Source organism: Malurus melanocephalus, unplaced genomic scaffold, assembly GCF_030028575.1.
Source record: "Malurus melanocephalus ecotype Western Australia unplaced genomic scaffold, MMel_1.1 scaffold_1050, whole genome shotgun sequence".
Taxonomy (NCBI): Eukaryota; Metazoa; Chordata; class Aves; order Passeriformes; family Maluridae; genus Malurus; species Malurus melanocephalus.
The window spans coordinates 40,254-63,300 of record NW_026624282.1 but is presented as its reverse complement, the minus strand read 5'-3'; the positions used below and the strand labels follow the sequence as shown (position 1 = coordinate 63,300).

General features: G+C 49.6%; 3 protein-coding genes across 3 annotated transcripts in view; all 3 read left to right on the top strand.

Moving 5' to 3' along the window:
• The window catches only part of LOC130586067 (keratin, type II cytoskeletal 4-like), an 8,328-nt gene extending 7,454 nt beyond the window's left edge, over nucleotides 1-874 (top strand). The window contains exons 8-9 of the mRNA XM_057386777.1: nucleotides 189-217; nucleotides 323-874. Coding sequence (XP_057242760.1) covers nucleotides 189-217; nucleotides 323-744 — 451 coding nt within the window. The 3' untranslated portion in view covers nucleotides 745-874. The remainder of the gene's footprint in view (nucleotides 1-188; nucleotides 218-322) is intronic.
• A 4,756-nt stretch (nucleotides 875-5,630) lies between these two features.
• Nucleotides 5,631-12,728, top strand: LOC130586064 (keratin, type II cytoskeletal 5-like). Its single transcript, XM_057386774.1, has 9 exons — nucleotides 5,631-6,518; nucleotides 7,283-7,503; nucleotides 8,878-8,938; nucleotides 9,443-9,538; nucleotides 9,649-9,813; nucleotides 9,935-10,060; nucleotides 10,347-10,567; nucleotides 10,680-10,714; nucleotides 11,143-12,728. The coding sequence occupies exons 1-9, from the start codon at nucleotides 5,667-5,669 to the stop codon at nucleotides 11,661-11,663; spliced, it is 2,298 nt and encodes a 765-aa protein (XP_057242757.1). The 5' UTR covers nucleotides 5,631-5,666; the 3' UTR covers nucleotides 11,664-12,728.
• Nucleotides 12,729-18,007: 5,279 nt separating this feature from the next.
• Nucleotides 18,008-23,047, top strand: part of LOC130586065 (keratin, type II cytoskeletal 5-like) — a 7,203-nt gene continuing 2,163 nt past the window's right edge. The window contains exons 1-6 of the mRNA XM_057386775.1: nucleotides 18,008-18,727; nucleotides 19,293-19,507; nucleotides 21,148-21,208; nucleotides 21,821-21,916; nucleotides 22,178-22,342; nucleotides 22,749-22,874. Coding sequence (XP_057242758.1) covers nucleotides 18,158-18,727; nucleotides 19,293-19,507; nucleotides 21,148-21,208; nucleotides 21,821-21,916; nucleotides 22,178-22,342; nucleotides 22,749-22,874 — 1,233 coding nt within the window. The 5' untranslated portion in view covers nucleotides 18,008-18,157. The remainder of the gene's footprint in view (nucleotides 18,728-19,292; nucleotides 19,508-21,147; nucleotides 21,209-21,820; nucleotides 21,917-22,177; nucleotides 22,343-22,748; nucleotides 22,875-23,047) is intronic.

Below are 23,047 nucleotides of genomic sequence, written 5' to 3'. Positions count from 1 at the left end.
GTGGAATTAGAGATCCAACCCTGCAGTGCTTTGGTGGGCAATTGGAACTAGCACCTGGCACCCCAGTGCACCCAAAAAGCCAAAGGACGTGTCAGGTTTCTAACGAGGCAGAGGCTGGGCTTTATTTCCCTGTGTATTTGAGGAATGTGACCCTGAATACATCCCTGAGATGTTTCTTTCCTTGACAGGATATGCACCGGCAACCCTGTGAGCGTMGGTGAGTTAATGAACCCCCTTTAATTTCCTCACAAGCCCTTTTAAGCTCTTTTCAAGCCGGGTTTTGGCCGCTCTGGGCGTGACCGAGCGTGTTTTCCTCCCGCAGCCGTGGTCAGCGGCGGGGGCACGGTCGGGGAGTGCCGGTCCCTGTCTGGAAAATGCAGYGTCAAAACCGGAGCGGCCGGCGCGGGGCTGGGCATGGTCTCATCCTTCGGCAACGCCGGATTCAGCACCCGCAGCGTGGATTGCGTGCCCAAAGTCGGGGCAGGGTTCGGAGCCAGGAGCGTGGTCAGCTCCCTGGGCAGGGAAGTGCTGACCGGGGTGGACGGGGTCCAGTGCGCCCCCGCCATGGGTAACCTGGGCAATTTGGGCAATTTGGGCAATTTGGGCAAYCTGGGCAACCTGGGCAACGTGGTGTGCGCGGGGGTGGAGCAGTGCGGCGCCGGGCCGGTGCTCATCCCCGGGGCGCCGGGGGTGTGCGGGAACAGGTTCAACACAGCCGTGCGTGTGGTCAGGACGAGCCGGTAAAAGACCCCCGCGCGGCGGATTTTATAAAAAATCATCATTTCTGCAATAAAAACAGTATTCCCCCCTCCCTCCGACAGCCACAGGGATCACACAACCATGCGCTAGGASATCGCTCTGCCTAAGCCCTTTGTTTGACAAAACCCGCACTCTGTCTCATGTCTTTCTTGGGGGAGATCCCCCCCTGCCCCCCTCAGCCGGGTGAGATTTTCATTTCAGAGACCGTTCCTGCCTCCACACATCATCTTGGCTTTTCAATTGCCCTTCCCTGCCTGACCCCTTTCCAGCAGAGGCTTTCTTTGCCTAATGCAGCTATTGCAAAMGGATGAAAAATTTGGTCATCCCAAACTTCAGAGAGAGAAGCCACAATTTAATTGTACGAGACAAAGCTGCAGCTGTAATTTAACTACTTTAATGACAGCAGAACATTCAATTTTTCCTGTTTACGACAGGGTTGGGAATGCTTATGCAAATTGGTCCAGGTTGCTACACCAGGTTTGGTAGAGCAGATTTTAATTACGCCCAGACGAGCACCTTATGTTTCTGTAGTTAAATGCATGTGTTGTTTTTCCTGTGTGTAATAGACGGAGTTAAAGCTTTTAATGTGTAAGTGAACAGAGTTATTACCCTTCGCTTACTCCAGACTTTCAGCAGTACCTTCAATAAACTCCATGCATAATTCATGCTGTGCTGCCTGGGCTTTATTTCCMTCCCTGATATTGCAATTCATAGAAATTTCCTCAAACCTGACTCTCCAAATGGGTGGAGTTGGGAGCTTTCAGAAGTTTTTGTCTGCTCTCCTTTCTGAAGCACCTTTGCATACCTTTATTCCATCCGATGATTAGTGTGGCCACAAGGAAGTCTGGAAAGGAGGCTCTTTAACCTGATCTGAGGGATTTGCAGGTTTTTTGGGACCTCTCACTGTGTCTGGGAAATCTGGAGACTGAATAAAAAGGCAGCCAGGCCCTTGTTTAATGAAATCAGTGAGAACCAGCTCACAGGAAAATAATCCCACAGCCCACCCRTGGAACACTCTCATGAGAGTGGGTTGATTTTAGAAGGAAGTAAAAGGGGAAGTTAACTTCCCTCTTAACTAACAGCTAGAAGTTGACTAAAAGCTCCCCAAAGTGCAGCTAAAGGGGCTCCTTCCTCAGCCCCCATCTTCCTCAGAATTTGTGATCTCACACAAAGAGCAGGGGCTGGAGATGTGGCTGGACGTGCCCCTCCATCACCTCTTCCAGRGAGGGGAAATCCCTCTCCCACAATTTTAGGAAATTGGGATTTATGAGCAATCACATCGCCCTCTCCCTTTCCTCTATGAGGGTCAGGGAATCATGGAATATCCTGGGTGGGAAGTGACCCACAAGGACCGTGGAATCCAAGTGCTGGTCCTGTACAGGATACCCCAAAAATCCTGCTCGATGCTTGAGCATTGTCCCACCCAAAAATCCCACCCGATGCTTGAGCATTGTCCCAATGCTCCCTGAGTTCTGCAGGGTCCCCAATTTCCCAGGACAGTGACCCACTGGGGGTCTGAATAATGTGTCTGGGAGGGTTTTGCCGTGGTGACAACCCAACACAGGCGTTGGCACCACTGGAATCGCGGGAATCCAACGGGCCCTGCAGATTCTCCGTCCCCACAGCTCCCCTGGGCACAACCAGCACCCCCTGACCCAGCTCTGCTCTGCACCACCCATGCAGAAWGAAATCCCTGTGTCCTCACCAGCCTGGAGCAGCCCAGGGCGTGGGCACCTTCATCTGCCCACAAAAGGCTCACCACGAACCAGGGGCTGTAATTCATTCCCCCACGTCCCACTCTGCTTCCGACACTGCCCTGCTGACTCACGGCTGCTTTCCCTTGGCCTCTCCAGGGCTGGAGGATGAGCTCAGCCCCCATCATGGTCTGTCCTTGTTAGTGGGGTGGGATGAACCCACCACGGGATGAGCTCCAGCCTCTGCCGCTCTCCCAGTGTGGGGCATTCCATCTCCTCTTGTGGTTTATTGGATGTGATCAACATCCAAAAAAAAGTGACCACACCACCAATTATATTTTAATAAACAGCACAGTAGATGGGGGGTGGTGAAAGCCAAGTGGGTCATCCCTCGGTGAGAAAGCAAAGCTCACCCCCCTTAAGATGTTTGTGGAAATGTTGTCTTCACCTTTTCTGCTCCGTGAGCACGATTCRGGCTCCATCTCATTTCTATGTAAATACCAAGCAGAAACACCCAAACAAGAAGCTTCCACTGCCCCAACAGCTCATGATTTATGTTGATCATCTCCCTGCAAAGCAATACTTGCACACCAAACACCAGCCAGCTCCCCGGGGGACAAAAGCAGCCTGGCAGCTCTTGCATTTCTGGGAGAAAACCTTTAATCATCCCTGTCCTCAACCCCCAGCTATTGCAAAACCCGTGTTTGCTGCTGCCTGCTTGAAGATGTTCACGTAGATCAGGGTATTTTGGACACAAAAAAGCCAGGAATGTAGGTTTGGGGTAGATAAATGTCAAATCTTGCACAGTGTCACTCTGGACAGACCCTTTTGTAAATTGATAGAGTTGAAAATCGGGAATTCATGGAATGGTTGGGTTAGAAGGGATCTTAAAACCCATCTTGTTCCACTCATTGCCATTGACAAGGACATCTTCCACTGTCCCAGGGTGCTCCAAGTCCCATCCAGCCTGGCCTGAGACACTTCCAGGAATCCAGGGGCAGCCACAACTTCTCTGGGAAGCACATCCCAGGGCCTCCCCACCCACACAGGGAGGAATTTCTTTCCTCCATATATTTCACTTCCATTTTCCTGCTTTCAGCTCGAACCCAGAGCCTGGCAGAGTTGATCCAAACAGATCAATGAAAATTCCACATCAGCCTCTGGGTTTGGAGCCCCAACCCTCGGCTCCTCCACACCACAAACCACCCCAGGAAGGAAAGGCAGCGTTTTTGGGGCAGCCTTTGCATCGCTCACATACCCCGTGGACAACAAGCCGAGGGGAGAAGAGTGTGGGAGCCTAAAGTGACAATTCCTTCTTTCTTGTTGGCAGCCCCACCTTTAATCCCATTACATTCATTCAGCTCTAACATCTGATCCGAACCCGTTCTTCAGCTTCAGGACAAGCTGCCTTTACTGGGGTCAAAGAACCATGAAGACAAAATCTCATTTTCCCATCGCACCCTGGCTTTGAATTTTATGCAAATCATCAATGGGTGCTCATGAATTTCAAGTGACATTCCAGATTCAGACGCACATTTTCCAGAAAGAAGCAAGCCGACCTGCACTAACTGTGAATAATTTCTCACTGCAAAGGGAAATTCTCTTTCAGTGCCCCAACTCTCCCATTTGAGCCKGCACGGCAGCATTTCTGCAAGGATMATCAGATATTTGGCCTTCTGTATTCAGCAGCACCTGTTTAATTGTTCTTCCAAWGATGCCAGTGGGATTTTAGCTCCTCCTTAATGGTTTTGTAGCACTGGGGCACAGGGATGTGTTTTGAAGGGCAAGTAGAGTCCTGTCCTGTAAATATATTTAAGCTCCAGCTGTGCAGAGCTCAGGCAAAGCCACCAGGGCAGCCCCATGCTGAAAACCAGCTGAGCTCTGACATGAGAGGGATAAAATGCTCTCAACACTGCAGTTCCAYCAAGTCTGAAATGCCCAAAAATATCACCACACCCTGTTGAACTTGGTCTTTTTTTTTCCCCAAAGACTCCAGGAAGTAAAATTAGGAGAATTTGTGGGAGTATTTTTCATGCTGGTTAAATCTGCTTTTGGCAGCATTTTGGATGGTTCAAAGATCTTTAAAAGAAATCAGAACTGGGGAGAGCAAGAAACTCAGGACTGACTACATCCTAAAGCAGACAGACGACATCGTTCCACAGAGCTGGGCAGAGTTTTTCAGAGAATCTGCCTCTTTTTTTAAAAATAGTTTTTAGGTCAAGATGAAAATTCATCAATCACATCATCAGGGATCTGAAGAAATCCCAATGCAGCCTCTGAGTGGGATGGATATGCCCTCTGGAAAGGCAAATATCCAGAGGAGAAGCCTAGAAAACCTGCCATAGGCTAAATAATAAACATAAATGGGCAAAATTTGAGGTGCTATTTAAATTGGGAAAGGGGAAAGAGGAAAACTTGATCAGGACCTCTTTGAGCAAATCATCCCCAAGAGATGGTCCCTGCCCAGGAGTGGGAACAGCAGACGGGATAAATCAGAGCCCCAAAAGGGATGTCAGGTTTCATGAACATCAAGCTGCCTTATGCCTTCAGGTGAAGAAACCCCATGAAATATTTTTGTTCAGATTTAACCATTTTGTTCTCACTGTCTTTYACTCGAGTTAGTCCAGAGGACTCTCCACTGATCTCTGTGTTAATCTGCTGCATCTTTTAAATAGAATCAGGGGCTCCAATATGTTATTTCCAGTTTCATAACATTTTGAATTTATTTTCTTTCACTTCACAGCGAGGGAATTATAGAATCATGTAATCCCAGAATGGTTTGGGTTGGAAGGAATCTCAATGACCGTTTCATTCCACCCTACCATGGGCAGGGACACCTTGTACTAAGCCAGGTTGCTCCAATCCCAGTCCAGTCTGGGCTTGGACGCTTCCAGGGATAGAGAAAATAATACAGAATAAAATAAAATAAAATAAAATAAAATAAAATAAAATAAAATAAAATAAAATAAAATAAAATATAAAAAATAAAATAAAATAAAATAAATAAAATCCATCTCTGCAAGGATACAGAAGCTTTGCATCAGGCTGAGGTGTCCCTGCCAGAAATCTGGGCGTTAGATAACCCTTCCAGCTGAGCGGCCCCAGCCCCAGGAGGTGTGTTTGGGTGCRATCAGGGTTTAACGAGCCTCAGGGAGACAGCTGCCTCCTGGCACGTCAAAACCATGAAGGCACCAAATTGATCACTGGACTTCCATGCAACCAAGCCCAGATCCCCGGGGGATAAAAGGGGCACCCGCATTCCCTTCCCTCAGAGAGCTGCTGAGTCTCTCTGGCTGCGCAGGGCCCTTCTCTGGTGCCGTGATGAACCGGGCGCTCAGCATGAGGACAGGGGGTGGAGGCCGATCCTACAGCGCTGCCTCGGCCATAATTCCGAGTGGCAACAGGGCTGGCTTTAGCTCTGTGTCCGTGGCGCGAGCGGGAGGAGGCGGAGGTGGCTTTGGGAGGCTCATTGGAGGAGGTGGCGGCGGCGGTGCTGGTGTTGGTGGAGGTTTTGGCAGCAGGAGCCTCTACAACCTTGGTGGGAGCAAGAGGATTTCCATCGGGGTTGGAAGCAGCTACCGAGCGGCGTTTGGGAGCGGAGGTGCTGGTGGCTCCGGCCTGGGAGGTGGTGGAGGAGGCGGATTTGGTGGTGGTGGAGCTGGTGGTGGCCTCGGGCTGGGGCTCGGTGGTGGAGGAGGTGGGTTTGGTGGTGGCGGAGCTGGTGGTGGCCTTGGGTTGGGGCTCGGTGGTGGCGGTGGCGGATTTGGCTTTGGTGGAAGTCCTGCTGGGCTTGGCTTTGGTGGTGGGCATGGAGGTGGTGGAGGGCTTGGCTTTGGTGGGATGGGYGGGCTGGGAGGATTCCCCGCAGGGCTGGGCGGTGGCAGGAGTCCAGCGGGGTTTCCTGGTGGCCCTTCTGGAGTGGGCACAATCCARGAAGTGACCGTCAACCAGAGTCTGCTGGCCCCGCTGAACCTGGAGATAGATCCRAACATCCAGCAGGTGCGGAAGGATGAGAAGGAGCAGATCAAGACCCTCAACAACAAATTTGCTTCCTTCATTGACAAGGTGAGACTTCGTCAGGGGCTGTGGATCTGTGGAAGAGGGGAATGAGGGTCTTGCAGGTACAAAAATACAACTTCAGGGAGCTCCAGTCCTTCACCCATTTCCTCCCTGCAGTTAACTCCCTCATACAATAATATCCTTCTAAACAGTTACGGGGCAGAAAACAAGGAACTAGCAATAATGGGATTATATCCAGGTTTTGTGCCTGAGAAATAACACAGATTAATTGAAATTAAGTCAATTTTGGGTCCAGCTCTAGTGGCTCAACCCAACTCTCTCTCCGGGCAAGCACAGCAGATGTGTTGGTCCTTGTTTATTACCTGCAAGATAAAACCTTTTTTATATTGACTCAATTGACTCAACCACTCAGGTCCTTCCTTGGCTTTTAACTGGATATGTTGTATGTGTGAGCAAAAGGAAAGGCAGTTAAGTCTCCTAACATTAGTACTCTAATGAAGGAAGATAAATATCTTGCAAAGAAAGAAACCCCAGAGGGTGTGAAAGAAGTCTGTTGAAGAAAGAGCTCAACCTGAGTTTTCTTACCATTGCTTGTTGTCTTCCTAAATTAAATGGGGAACCATCCACTGAGGGTTGATTTGCTCACCTACACCTTGGGCTAACACAGCCCTGGATAATCCAGAGGATATTCCCAGTTTGGAAACTCTTAGGACAGGAATCCCTTGGCTGCTGCTGTGCATCACTCCCAGTTACTGAATATTGGCTCACAGCTGTCCTCTGCCTAAGCCCTTCTGCTTCCCATTGCTCAGGTTCGCTTCTTGGAGCAGCAGAACAARGTGCTGGAGACCAAATGGACCCTCCTGCAGGAGCAGGGCCAAAAAAACAACTCCAGCAAGAGCAACCTGGACCCGCTGTTCGAGGCCTACATCAACAACCTGCGGCGGCAGCTGGCCAACCTGCTCAACGAGCGCGGACGCATGGACGGCGAGCTCAAGAACATGCAGGACCTGGTGGAGGACTTCAAGAACAAGTGAGGGTGAAATGGGGTTTGTGGATGGTTCAGCTGAACACTGAGCAGGAGCAGTTTTCACCCAGAGGGTGCTGGAAACTGCCCAGGCTCCCCAGGGAATGGCCACAGTACCAGGGCTACCAGAGCTCCAGGGGCGTTTGGACAATTGTGGGATTGCTGGGGTGTCAGTGCAGGGACACGAGTTGGAATCAATAATCCTGATGGGTCTGTTCCAACCCAGCTGAATCTGTGRTTATATAATTCCAGAATTATGTAGAATTCCAGAACATATATAATGTAGAATTATATATAACATGGAATTATATATAACATAGAATTAATATAGAATTATATAATATAGAATTATATGAAATACAGAATCAATACATATAAAATATATTATATATAATTAAATATATAAATTATTATACATAATTATTATATATAATTAGTTATACAAATTTATATAAACAATTATTAGATAAGTATGTAATATAAAAATATATCAAATATATAATGTAATATGGAATATAGTATATTACATACAAATACAAATATTAAAAGTTATGTATTATATAGAATACATTACAGAATATGTTATATAGAATATGATATATTCCATAATAGACTATATAAAATATCATAGAATATATAGTATAGTATATATATATCACATATATATAATATATATAAAAGAATATACTATAGAATATAATATAAGAATATATAAAATATAGAATAATATATATAATATAGAATAATCTATAATCATATAGAATTCCAGAACAATATATAATTATAGAATTTTGGGATTCTGTTATTCTGTAATTCTGTGATTCTATGATTCTATAATTCTGTAATTCTATAATTCTGTGATTCTTGATACTTTAGTTCTATAATTCTATGATTCATCTCAAACATTTCWGTTTCTGAAAGTCAAACATCCAGCCTGAAGTACTAATGGAAATTTCTCCAGGAAAGGGGAAAATGTGTCTCCAGTTTGTGCTCCAACCCATAACAGAAAAGATCATTAATTGCCCTGTTCAGAGCTATCCCTCCCTGCAGGACCCATTTCCCTCAACAGCACCAAAAAGGGTCCATCGACATTTTTCCCATCAAAAAATGGAGACTCAGCCAGGACACAGCACCTTGTGATGGCTTTTGCACAGGAAAATCCTCTAAACCAGCTTTACCCTCCTTGTTCTGTCTGCATTAAGACAAAATTGTCCTTTCAGCCCTTGGAGAAATGGGAGTCTTACACATTCGAGCTGGACAATTCCCAGGAGGCCGATTTGGAGATGCCACCTGCAGTCCATATCACCCTGCAGTCCTACCTGGACACCTGTTCTGCTTCCCGAGGTCTGATCCAGCACTTCTTTCCCTTTATCCCTGCAGGTATGAAGAGGAAATCAACCGGCGCACAGCAGCAGAGAACGAATTCGTGGTGCTCAAGAAGGTGGGTGAGACAGGAGATGCTGAGAAAAYATTGCCCAGACTGGGAATGTCCTGAGGCATGGGAGATCTTGTGGAGCTGCATCCTCATCCTTTAAAGGGCTTAAATCACCATTTGATGGTGGTATTGGGGGAAAGGAATGGAAGGGCTTGGAGGAGGGAAGCAAAGTCTCCTCCCACTCGTGTTCCACAACCCCCAGAKCTGCAAAACACATCAGGTGGAGACAAAGGGGATCAGTCATGCTGGGAATCAATCCTGGGTACCAAAGAGCCAGAACCTCCCTCTTTATTCACTCCCAAATGTCTCACAGCACTTTTCTAGGGCTAAAAATGCCCCCTTGGTGCTCTTCCAGTGGGATGTGCCACACACAGCTTCTCCACCAGGTGACAGAGAAAGGGGCAGCCTCATCTCCAGGCTTGGCCGGTTCTTGGCTGTGCCAAGAAACTTCTTCCTGGTGGAGAAGAGGATCCAGGTGCCACAGGTGTCCTCATGGCTGCTCTTTTCCAGGATGTGGATGCTGCTTACATGAACAAGGTGGAGCTGGAGGCCAAGGTGGACGCCCTGAGTGATGAACTCAACTTCCTTCGGGCCCTCTATGAAGCGGTACAGATAAACCCCCGATTCCTGTCCCACTGTCATCCTTGACTGGGCACTGCCACCACTCTGAGAGCTGGGACAGGTAAGTGCAGCTCCCGTGTGCTTCCTTCCAACAGGAGCTGGCCCAGCTCAGTGCCCAAGTGTCCGACACCGCCGTCATCCTGTCCATGGACAACAACCGGGACCTGGACCTGAGCAGCATCATCGCTGAGGTCAAAGCTCAGTACGAGGACATCGCCAACCGGAGCCGYGCCGAGGCCGAGGCGTGGTACCAAACCAAGGTGAGCTGACCCATCAGTGCCACAGGAAAACCCTACTGTCCCTAAGAGGGCTGCTCAAGCCACGCTTTGTCCGGCTGGACACCTCAGATAGTTCTGGATCCATCTTCCTTCTCACCATCAGTTCGAGGAGCTGCAGGCCACGGCTGGGAAACAYGGTGACGACCTGCGCAACACCAAGGGCGAAATCTCAGAGCTCAACCGGCTCATCCAGAGGATCCGCTCCGAGATCGAGAACACGAGGAACCAGGTAGCAAAGGCAAAAAGAGCTGCAGAGCCCAGTTCTGCTGTCCTTCAAMACTGCAGCTCAGCTTTGCAGATCAGGGACTTTGGAAGGTGTTGAATTCCCTCCTGGAAAGGGCTAAACACTGTAAAATTTCACTTTTAAGTCATTCTTGCCAACCTGGCATTTCAACTCCAGCCGTGTTAGCTCAACTGGAACATTTTCCATGAATGTCCCGGTCAGAATGGGTTTCTTCTTTGGGTGACTCTCACTCAGAGGGAAAAGCAGCCTTCCAATCCYCCCTCCCTTGCAGTGTGCCACCCTACAGACGGCCATCGGAGACTCTGAGGAGCGTGGGGAGCTGGCCCTCAAGGACGCCAAGGCAAAGATGATTGATCTGGAGGACGCCCTGCAGAAAGCCAAGGCYGACATGGCCCGGCAGCTCCGCGAGTACCAGGAGCTCATGAACGTCAAGCTGGCCCTGGACATCGARATYGCGACCTACARGAAGCTGCTGGAGGGCGAGGAGAGCAGGTGGGARCAAGATCCTTGTGGGAATAATAGTGACTATCACTTTTCCCATCCGAGGTTGGTTCCTTTGTCTGTCTCTGTAATTTTGCCCTAATCTCCTCTAATTCCCCAACAGGCTCAGCGGGGAGGGACTGAACCCCATCAGCTACTGTAAGTATCACAGTTCTCGATCCCAAAGTCTGGCTTGGGGAACAGGGCCAGGGAGCAACCTTGGGAAAAGGGAATTTCCCCAAATAAGACATTTGAAGCTGTCTACTGCCATTAGGGGCTGGTGCAGGGGATGGAAGTTGGGTTSAAGCCCTGTGAATCKARGTCCTCACGAAGTCCTGATTCAAGRTCCCCAKTTTCATGGCACTGGGTGACTCCAGAGAAGCTGTGGCTGCCCCATGCCTGGAACTGTTCAAGGCCAGGTTGGATGGGGCTTGGAGCACCCTGGGATAGTGAAAAGTGTCCCTGCCCATGGCAGGAGGTGGGATGGGATGACATTTATGACCCCTTCCAGCCCAKCCCATCCCATCCCATGATTCCATAACTGCCAAAAAGAACATGTCCAACCCTCTTGTTGCTTTTCCTTGCAGCGGTCATCAGCTCCAGCTCTGGCATGGCTGGTGGACCTGGCTTAGGAGGAGGATTTGGTGGACTGAGCCTGAGTGGAGGAGGCGGCGGAGGCGGTTTTGGCCTTGGAGGAGGAGGTGGAAGCGGTTTTGGCCTTGGAGGAGGTGGTGGAAGCGGTTTTGGCCTTGGAGGAGGCGTTGGAAGTGGTTTTGGCCTTGGAGGAGGCGGCGGGAGCGGTTTCGGTCTCGGAGCTGGCAGTGGAGGAGGAGGAGGAGGAGGCTACAGCTTTGGAAGTGGAGGAGGACTTGGACTCGGGGCTGGAGGTGGTCTTGGAGGCGGATTTGGAGGAGGGAGTGGTCTGRGCACCGCCGGTGGCTACGGCCACGCTGGAGGCGGCAGCAGCGCCCTGAGCACCAGCGGAGGGAATTTCAGCTCTGGAAGTGCRAAAGGCACCAACCCGGGTGTGAAAATCGTCTCCAAAACCTCCTCCAGCAAAAAGAGCATCAAGAGCCAAAGCCTGAAGAAYGCCACAGAGCCTGAGTAAAGCCAAGCCCAGACCCTCCCGGGGTTCCTGCGTTTCTCCTGCCCCATTTTCACCCACCTGCTCCTCTCCAGCTGCCTCTGCCCTGCTCCTGCTCTGTAGTTCTCATGCATTTGGATCTCAAGTCAAGAAAAGCAGCAGAACACACAAAAAACTGGAGCTCTCCAAGTCCCTGAAATGGGAGTAAAAGGAAAACACTGGCCGGAGTGATTGTTCTGGATGGAGAATTGGTTTTGTTTTCCATTTGTTTGTTTCTAATAAGGCCGAGCAGTTAGTTTGGGATCAAGGCCACCCACAGCCATCAGCCAAAAGAGAGCAAACAGCAGGGAAGGTTTTAGCTCAGCTCTGGCCCCAGAAGCCCAGAAATGGGGTGAGAATGAGTGTTTATCTCACCCTGCCTTGCCTTCACTGCTGGGATGAGCCCAACTCGCTCCTCCACAGGAGCAGCTCATCTTTATTGGAGACCTGGGTCATTTTTCTGCTGTGTAGAAATACCCCTGGAGGCTGCTCAGAGATCCCAGGCAGTGGCTTGTAAGGCCCCCCTTAAAATATCCTTCATTCTGAGTCACTCTGGTGAGATGGAAAATCCCTCTTTTCTCCATTCACAGCCAAGTTTTGAAAGATACGATTCTTCAGATATTGCCAAGTTTGGAATAATATGATTCTTCCAGGTATCGCCAAGTTTGGAATAATATGATTCCTCCAGATTTTGCCAAGTTTGGAATAATATGATTCCTCCAGATTTTGCCAAGTTTTGCCGCTGAGTCAGCTCCAGGCACTTGAGCCTGGCCAGGGGTTCAGAGTGTTAATGTTCGAGCTGCAACCTGAGATCCTTCCACCCACGCATGAGAACTCAATGTGCCACGAGCTTATCAAAAAGCTTTTCCCAAATCACTCTCCTGCTCCTGTCCTTTCTCTTCTTAAATGAGTTTGCCCACAGTGGCACCTTACACATAACCCTGGCGGTTGTTTTTGTCAGAGGATTCACCAGTAATTGATCCAACACCATGGAAAAGGGCTTGTTTTCTAAATGATAGGATTTTAAAATTCTAAATAATGTCTGAGTCCTTCAAAAGCAAGACCAATGTTTGCAGTTAAATGGGGTTTCTGTCCTGTACCACGCAAGGTTTTTCTGGAATGTCTTCAAAAATTCCCAAATCCTCTTTCCCGGTGGCCTTGTCACGGCAGGTGGGGAAAGTCWGAGACTGTGAAAATCACACTGGAAAAGCTGCCTGAAAAGCTGTGTCCACTGCTTCTGGGGGAATTCCAGCATCTCCACTCTGTGTGGGCTCCTCTGCCAAACGAAAAACCTTTGGGAAACAGGAGAGCACAGCTGGTTCCAGCCCAGCGTGTGGGAAGCGAGGCAGTCGAGACCAGGATCCCAAAGGAACTCCAGCGTCCCAAATCTATTTTCCCCTTTTCTAGTGGAATTCACCCCTCTAGCCTTCCACTGTGTCTTTTTTATTTTTGGAAAGCACCATTAAAAAAGAAAATTGCAGCTTTTTATACTTCCATAATAGTGATGCGACTCCATGTTTTCCTGCCTCTCTCTTTTTGGAACATGCCCAATAAAACCAGATTGTAATTTATTTGTTCTTTTTATTTCTGTTTTTGTTCTAAACCAGAACCAGCAATGCAAAATATTCCCAGCCTTCATCAGAATGAGCTGGAGGCACATTTGCTTTACTTCCAGGAAAAAGCTTTGAAATTCTGGTTAAATTATAATGAAAATCTTGAAATCGTTTGTCCCAAAATAAATTGAAGAATTGGAGAAAACTGGAAGAGGAAAAGGAGGAAGAACAGGATGGAGGTTTATCCATAAGTGACAAGATAATTAATCACCATTCATTTCTTAACTTACTGGGGTTAATCCAAAAGCTTTTCTTCTGTGGAAGGGAGGGTTTGGYGCAGCCAGGCAAAACCTCAGGATTTAATTTTCACTTTCTTAAAAAGGCAGAGCAAACCCAAGTGTCTGCAGGGCTCTGGGGGAGGCTTTATCTGGCAGATCTGGGTTGGGGATGGTTTCGGTGCTGGAGCACAACAACAGCACTGATGCAGATACTTCAGTCAGACATTGCAGAAGGAGAATAAAAACAAGAAAAAGTGGAGAAAAACGCCTCAACCAAATGTAATTGCAACGCCCTTACTGAATAAATTTCAAAGGCTTCACTCTGCCCTGACCTCGCAACATCCTGGCCCTGCCTAACTCCAGGCAGAGCTTGGGAAGGAGAGGGAACAGGGGAGGGAGTGGGAATATGGGAAGGAGCAGGAATGTGGGAAAGAGTGGGAACAGGGGAAGGAGTGGGGATATGAGGAGCAGGAACAGGGGAAGGAGCAGGAACAGGGGAAGGAGCAGACAGGGGAAGGAGCAGGAATATGGGAAAGAGTGGGAACAGGGGAAGGAGCAGAACAGGGGAAGGAGCAGGAAAAGGGGAAGGAGTGGGAACAGGGGAAAAAGCAGGAACGGGAAGGAATGGGAACAGGGGAAGGAATGGGAATAGGGAAAGGAGCAGGAACAGGGGAAGGAGTGGGAACAGAGGAAGGAGTGGGAACAGGGGAAGGAGCAGGAATATGGGAAAGAGTGGGAACAGGGGAAGGAGCAGAACAGGGGAAGGAGCAGGAAAAGGGGAAGGAGTGGGAACAGGGGAAAAAGCAGGAACGGGAAGGAATGGGAACAGGGGAAGGAATGGGAATAGGGAAAGGAGCAGGAACAGGGAAAGGAGCGGGAACACGGGAAGGAGCAGAACACGGGAAGGAGCGAGAACATGGGAGAGAATGGGAACACGGGAAAAAGCAGGAACAGGGGAAGGAATGGGAACAGGGGAAGGAGCAGGAACACGGGAAGGAGCAGGAACATGGGAAGGAGCAGGATCGCACATGCCGGCATGCCCCGGCGAGTTCAGCAAAACCTCGCTCAAAGCCAGGTGCACCAAAACACGGGAACATCTCATCCCCTTTGCCCAGGAAATCAAAGGAGCCGCAGTGAAAGATGAAATCCTGGGGCAAAACCCAACCCAGAATCCCAGAATCCCAGAATAGCTGGGTTTGGAAGGGCCCTCTGCAGCTCTTACAGTCCAACCTCCACACATGGAGCAGGTGAAACTGGACCACATCCAGATGGGCTTGGAATGTCTCCAGAGAGGGACAACCCATGCATTCCCTGGGCTCTGCCTGCTCCATGAAAGTAAGTTTTGAGGTAGAATTTCTTGTGTTCCAGTTTATGGCCATGACTTCTCTCTGCCCAGGGAGCTTTGGAGTCACTAGACGTGTCCAGGGAATGAGTGGATGTGGCTCTCAGTGCTCTGGGCTGGTGACAAGGGGGGATTGGGCACAGATTGGACTCGATGATCCTGGAGGGCTTTTCCCACCCCAGGAATTCTGGGATCCTCGTCCTGTTGTTGGGCACCACTGCAGTGAGCCTGGCACCATCTCTTGCCACCCCTTGGAGATGTTCATATGGGCTGATGAGACTCCATCTCAAATGAGAGTTTTGTGTGGATATTTGGATATTCCTGTGATTGTCGGGATCCCCTCTCAGCCCCCTCTTCTCCAGACTGACCGGGCCCAGCTCCTACCATTTCTCCTCATCAAAGAGATGTTCCAGACTTCTCATCACCTTTTTGGCTTCCACTGGACCCTCTCAAGGAGCTCCTTGTCRTTCTGGAGCTGTGGAGACCAGAGTAGAACACAACCCTCCAGACCTGGCTCCACCAAGGGCCCCACCTCCCTGACCTGCTGGCCATGTCCTTCCCGAGGCATCCTCGGATTCCATCGCCCTCCTGGCCACAGGGACACACTGCTGGCTCGTGGYCAACCCTTTCCACCAAGGCTCCTCAGTCCCTGCAGTCCAGAGGATGTTGCAGACAGGTCAAAAATACAGTGAAAGTTAAAAATAAACTCTGAGTCACCTCCATTTCTGACCTCGCCAAATTGCACAGGTCAGGTGCGAGGATTTAACGCAGCTCATGACAACCCAACCTTAASCAACCTGGAGAGTTTTTAACATCATTATTCCATCCCCTGCTGGAAAAAAAAGAGCAAATTGGAGCCCCGAAGTGGAGCTYAGAGGAAGATGAGCTCCTGCAAACWGAAGYCCTGTTCTTCCTCCCCTTCCTCTGCAGTGCCCTCACCCCTCTTGTGACCTCCTTGACAGGGAACTGTCCCACCTGAGGGGCCAGCAGAGCCCTCCTCAATCCTGAGTACCCTCACAGGGACACTGCATGTGAGCGACACAAACCAAGAAACGAAAGTGTAATGGGACCGAGACATTCCGCAAGAATTTTCTTTGTTTTGKTGCCTAAACCATCATTTGCCTTTCTCTTCCAAATCCTTTGTAATATTCCACTTAATTACCGTTGTCTGCAGCAACAGGCTTTCCTAGAGGAGCTGGGGAGGTAATGACTCCCTTCCACACGAATCCTTTCCCTCTGCTTTAATTAAAACCTGTGCTCCTGTTCCCAGGTGTGACTTTGCATAAGCRATTTGGGAGTCAAAGGCATGTTCCTTGCCTGGCCCCCGTCCACCAGCTCCTGGCACAGCGGTGCCAGTTCACATGGGCAGGTGTAGGGAAGCAAATCTCCATGGATCTGCCATGCTTGGGACAGAGCTTATTTATTTTCAGCACCACTGTGTTTATTTTCAGCGCCCAGAGGTCTCCTGGCTGAGGGTCCCGCTGCTGTGAAATCGGAGGTCATTGGGTTTGGATGGTGGGGTGAAGTTTTCCCAGCTAAACTCCGCATTTCCAGCACGCGGAATATTCCCACATCTCCACTCTCGGGGTGAGAGCACCCCCTTGCTACRGCCCAGCCGCCACCCCGTCAGCAGGAGGGCTCTCAAATCAGCCCATCCCGGGATCGGTCGGATCGCGCCGCAGGGGCCGGTGACTCACGGCTGGAAACGGGAGCGCTCCGAGGGGATGGGAGCTGGGAGCGCTGCTGTTTTCTGATTGCGAGGAGACAAAACCCAACCAAACCAAACCAAACCCAACCAAACCCCTCCTGCTCAGGTTCTTTCAAGTTCCCAGACAGAAAAAAAGGCAGCGGTTGGAAACACATCAACACAAACAAGCTCTGAGATGTAGCTGATCCCCTTAAACTCCTCCTTTTGGATTGAGCTCCTGCACTTTTTACTCACGTAGATGAATTTGGGAATTTTTTTGGTTTAACTCCTCAGGGTCTCATCTCTCAGTCTTTTGCGATTATTTCATCTGGCCAAGGTGGGCAACCCTGGCTGATGGGCAGAATCCAGTTCACAGAAGTTTTTTGGGTCGGAATGAGGGGATTTCTCCTGCATCCCATGTCCAGCTCTTCATGGACACAAGAAGAGGAACCCCAGATCTGAATCCTYTACACAGCCCAGACTCTTTGTGGGGGTTGAAACTCTCCCACAAGGGTTCACCCAGGAGCAACATCAAGAGGCAAAAGCTATTTTAGAAAGCTTTTCCAACTGAGTGATCTCAGTGGAGTGAASGAGGGGGTGGGAGGGAAAGTGGGTGAATTCCCCTCCACAGAACATCTTGGAGAGCCAGCAATGACGTGGAAGCTGTTGGATAAATACAAGGGGGGGTGGAAAAAGTGATAAAAATACCACTTCACAGGGAGCTTTTGAACCCTGAGTCTGACAAGGAGGTCCTACAGAACCACAATCATTTCAAGCAGCTTTTTAATAGCTGTTTTATAAATCTCTATTAAGGAAAGTACTATTGCGTCTATTTTGATGCGAATTTTGGAAAAGGCATTTCCTCGCTGTCTTTCAAAGTCATGTTAATTCCTCAGTTTTCCCTGGAATGGGGGGAGATGATTTTTGGCAAGATATCAGAAAATACTGCCATTACACAACTTCCACTCAGCTCATCTCTTCAAGCCTATGATCCTTTACATCCAGAAAAAAAAATTGAATRTTAAAAATAAATCAAAACATCAGCTCTGATCATTAAAATCACCTTCAGACCCAACTTTCCCAAGCCAACAACAAGAAGACATGCAGGGCCAGTCACAAAGCTGGAAACCTTGAAAAAGTCCCTAATTTTTCTTGCTGTGCAACATGTTAAACCTTAAAATCCAACTTGCAAAACCTTCGCTTTGCTCAAGCGAGCGAGTCCTTGTCTCGCCTGAGGGAAAGCGGCTCCCAGGGTCCCGGGAATCATGTTTCATCCTGCCCCTGAGTGCAGACCTGGTCCCATTCAATTTTAATTCCATGACTCAGAGCGGTGGCTTTGGTGGAGGGGGGAGCTCCCTCTCGCCGCTACTTTCCTGCCTGCAAACAATGCATTTTTCAGCGCCTCGCCGTAGCCGAGGTGTGTTTGACAAGGCAAGTTGCTGCAAGGCACGTCAAGTTCTGAGCTCCCGTGCCAAGTTTTCCAAGCAGATAAAAGAGGAGGCTCCCAAGCTCTCCCATCACAGGGGTTTCTGTCTCCRTTGCCCTCTGCTCTCCTCTTGCTGCGCAGCCTTTTTTTGTTTTCCTCTCTCCTGCTCTTTGCCTTCCCAACTGAACCAGCCATGAGCCGGATCTCTTTCAGATCATCTACTGGAGGGGGCATGAGGGGTTTTAGCTCGGGCTCTGCCATTGTAGGAGGTAGCGGTGGTGGGACCAGGAGCAGTTTTAGCTCCGTCTCTGTCTCCAGAGTTGGAGGAGGCAGAGCTGGAGGTGGAGGAGGCTTTGGAGCCGGCGGTGGCTTYGGCAGCAGAAGTCTCTATAACATGGGTGGAAGCAGAAGAATTGCCTACAGCACGATCGGTCCAGGTYTACGGAGCGGAGCCGGGGGTGGATACGGTTTTGGTGTTGGCTATGGTGSTGGAGCAGGCGCCGGCTTTGGCTTAGGAGGTGCTGGTGGCGGTGGTGGCTATGGGCTGGGAAGTGGATTTGGGCTGGGAGGGCCTGGATTTGGTGGCCGAGGTGGCCCYGGGTTCCCTGTTTGCCCACCTGGTGGCATCCAAGAAGTGACAATCAACCAGAGCCTCCTGGCACCCCTCAAGCTGGATATCGATCCGGAAATCCAGAAAGTGCGAACGCAGGAGAGGGAGCAGATCAAGACCCTCAACAACAAATTTGCCTCATTCATCGACAAGGTGAGAGTTTGGTSTGAACCATCAAGCCAGGCATCTTATCAGTTGCCTTGGGGAAAAACTTCAGGAAGAAACTTCCTTTGGATTTAGAGACTTGCCTGAACTGATCTCAGCTGACAAACAAAGTGGGCTTGGCTGAAAACTAAGAACTGTTTTATGTTTTCCTCTTAGCAAGGATGAGTTTTTCAGCACCTTTATTTTATTGACAGTTATTCTCTCTTGCCTGTAAAAACCATCCCAGGGGTGGATGGATCTTCTCCTCTGCAATGGGATGGCACCATTTTAAATGAGCAAGGTGGGCTGAGCATCTACTGGGGGGAGAAGCATTAAAGTTGCAAGTACAGGTGCCTGACCTGATTAAAACTCCTGAAAAAATCTTGCTAAACATCTCCAGAAGCTTTTAATACCTTTGAGAATCCAACRTCCTAAACTGGGACGCTCCTAATAATTCCCCTCTGCTTGCCCCAATATCTCATGACTTTTTCTGGTGGTGATCGCACCTTTTCCTGGAAGTTGTGGGGGTTTTTGAGTGTCGTTCACACACATCCCTGGTTTCGTTCCTCCCCAGGTGCGCTTTTTGGAGCAGCAGAACAAGGTGCTGGAGACCAAATGGAGCCTCCTCCAAGAGCAGGGTCACACTGTCACCAGGAAGTCCCTGGAACCCATTTTCGAAGCCTACATCAACAACCTCCGGCGGCAGCTGGACAACCTGATGGGAGAGAGGGGCCGGCTGGACTCGGAGCTCCGGAACATGCAGGACATGGTGGAAGACTTCAAGAACAAGTAAGGAATCGTGTTCTGCAGCATAAATCATTCCAGCCAGGAAAATCTGGCCAGGTTTCTCTTCTTGGCATAAAACTTCTTCTCAGAATCACCCCTTGTTATTTCATATTGATCATGAACAGGGTCAGCGTTTAGCACAGAATTCCTGGGAAACTGCTCCAGCATGACAGAGGTCATGGTCTGGAGTGTCCTGMAGTAATATACCTGGAGACAGAAAAATTAGTAAATCGTGAGGATAAAAGGAAATGGTGATGGTGGTGGTGGCTAAAGGACTGGGAAGTGGATTTGGGCTGGAAAAAAAAATGGAATGATACATAGCCATAAACTTCCAGCTCMAAAATCCCCCGTTTCTCACTTTGTGAAGGCAATTCCAGCCTTTCCAGAGGGCCCAGGTGATCTGGGAGTGCTCGGCCTCACTCAGCTGCCATCACCTGGAAGATAATCAGCCCTTCATCAAAAATTTCCCTGGGGAGGGATTTAATTCCCTGTTGAGACAGGGGGTCTGGTGGATGGGGGATGGATCCTTCTCAGGACACGCCAGTTGGCACCTACTGCCTGGAGGGGATTTTTTTGGGMTTTTTGGGTGTGGCTGTTSATTTTTATTTGTCTGAGAACAATCTCGCCCTTCTTCAACCAGCTCTGGATGAGTGCAAATTTGAGAATCACCCTGCAGGGCTGGAATATGTTAATATTAGGGARTTAAGCATGGGAAGAGACAGATTTTTGGGAGAGCAGCTGGGAAGACAACACTCAGATACAACAGGAGGGACTGGAAGAGCTTCTGGTGTGGTTTTGGGTGCATTTGAGGTCTTGAAATGTGTTCTAGGCTCTTAGAAACACTGACCTGGCCCCAAATGATCAATCCCACAGTCTGGATTTYAGAGCTACCTGCTGGGAAAGAGAACACATTTCATTTCAAGTCTAGAGTTGGCTCCCAGTCCTCTGGCTAATTCCCACCTCTTCCCTTGTCCATTGGACATCTGGCTGGAGAGAAATCTCTGCCAATATTGGTGAGAGGACTGGCACGAACCTGCCTTTGAAAGCCAGGTCTTTGCCTCAAGAGCCTGCATGTTTTGTCTACTTTCCAGCTAAGCCCTGCCCTGATTATCTGATGAGATGATGTTGCTTAGAGCCATAAAAAAGTTCCACAGAAACGCTGTCAGAGCTGTAATGATCCTCTCTTGCACAACCATGGAATTTTTTTTTTTGTTTTAATTAAATGTTGCAGCGGGTTCTTCAGAGCCATTAGCATTATTATAATATCAAATATCAAATGATTGCTTTATTATACATTTGTAGGCATTGCAGTGCAGCTTTGTTGAAAGCCTTTTGCATAACTTTGCTTGGAGCAAAGGTCACCRGGACCGGCTGCTCCTGCTTCCTGCCAAAACGGGCTCTGAATCTTCACATTTATGTGTGAGCTTGACTTTATGGGCAGTGATTAAAATATATTAATTTAACTGAGACTACTCACGCCACAGAGTCCCACAGTTCAAAGACGGTAATATTTGCTCTGYGTCTGCTCTGGATAAACATGTGGGAGTAGGGAATAGATCCATGAGCCACAACTGATGATTTGGGAACGGGGTGCTCCCACCTCTGCATTCCATCCAAACCTTCTCACTCTTTYATCCTGGCAGATATGAAGATGAGATCAACAGGCGCACGGGTGCCGAGAACGAGTTTGTGGTCCTCAAGAAGGTGAGTGGGTTGGGAATGATGGTCCARGAAATGGAATTAACTCACCCTGCAGAGTTCAGGTGAAGCTGGTGGGAGTCGGGGTCCTGCACCCTCGTGGGTGGGTCAAGCCGTGAGATTGGCACATCCTGAGGCCAGGAATGGGCACGACCTTCTCTGTGCTGATAGAGCTGCCCTGTGTTCTGGGCTCTTGTGGCTCAGCTCAGCTCAGTCTCTGGTCACGTCCTGGTGAGTCAGAGCTTTGCCTTCTGCCCAAGAACCTAGTTCAATGTCTAACATTGCGTTAAAAAAAAATGCCTTGATCGCAGCGACATAAAAATAAGCCTGACGAGCTGCTGGCACTGGCACAGTTACCYGGGGAAGCTGTGKCTGCCCATCCTTGGAAGTGTCCAAGGCCAAGTTGGATGGGGTTGAGGCAGCCTGGTCTGTGGAAGATGTCTCTGCCCATGGCMRGGGTGGGAATGGGATGAGCTTTCAGGTCCCTTCCAACCCAAATCTTTCCATCACTCCACGATTCCATGAATAATAGACCTGGAAGCAGACATAGTCCCACTGGTGTCCTGAAGCCCCTTTGGGTTCTGGTTTCACCAGAAACCTTTGGTTTCTTCTCTTTAGGATGTGGATGGTGCTTACATGAACAAGGTTGAGCTGCAGGGCAAGGCCGATGCGCTGGCGGAGGAAATCAATTTCCTGAGAGCTCTGTACGATGCGGTGAGTGATTCCTGGAGAGCATCCCTCAGCTCCTGCCCCACAGATCCCACACCCCAGGGCTCTGYGGGAGCAGAGGGGAAGGTGGTGGTCCCAGCCTTTTGGAAATGATAATGCAGAAATAAGTTRGAAAAGGGAAAATGGAGACAGAGCRGKGGAAATGGAAGAAAACAGCTGGGCAGGGAGCACTCCCAAACCACCTCGTCTCTGTGGTTCTCACCATGGACACCAGACCGTTTACTCAATTGTTTTCATCTTCTGCAGGAGCTGTCCCAGATGCAGCAACAAGTGTCTGACACCTCAGTGGTGCTGTCCATGGACAACAATCGGAACCTGGACCTCAACAGCATCATCGCCGAGGTGAAGGCGCAGTACGAGGACATCGCCAACCGCAGCCGCGCCGAGGCCGAGGCGTGGTACCAGAACAAGGTGGGTAACCTGGGTGGCAGACTGATCTCTGTGGTCAGAAATGATCAGAAATGATCAGAAGTCATTTCCTATCAGCTGAGGGAGGCAGGGATGAGATGTTTGAAAGTCTTGACCTTGGGGGGGGCTCGCAGAGTCACTGGTCGAACTGGCCTTTAACACTTCCCCTTGCAGGTTCCTGTAGGTGACAACCCCCAGGTTCCTGTAGGTGACAACCCCCAGGTGCCCATCAGGCACTGCATTCTTGGAGAGTTAAGGGCAAGGCCAGTGTTCCATGGGCACATTTCAGAGGAACCTTGTCCCCCACCCCTCAACCCACATCCAGACCTGCACTTTATTCCCTGAAATCCCCTCACCCTTCCCCGAGCTCCCAGTGCTAACCAGTGCCCTCCTTTTCTCCCTGTACCAGTACGAGGAGCTCCAGGTCTCCGCTGGGAGACACGGGGATGACCTGAGGAACACCAAGATTGAGATCTCAGAGATCAACCGCATGGTGCAGAGGCTGCGGAATGAGATCGACAGCGTGAAGAAACAGGTAGGAGGGGATGGGAGGAGGTGGGTGCAGGAGACCATGGTGGTCAGGCACAGCAGGAAGAACCAGATGCCACCAGGACACCTTGGTGCCATCCTGGGACCCACCAGCTAGTGTCCACAACCCCCAGCAACACTCAAGAGAGTGGTTTGGGGTGCCCAAATGAAACAACCACT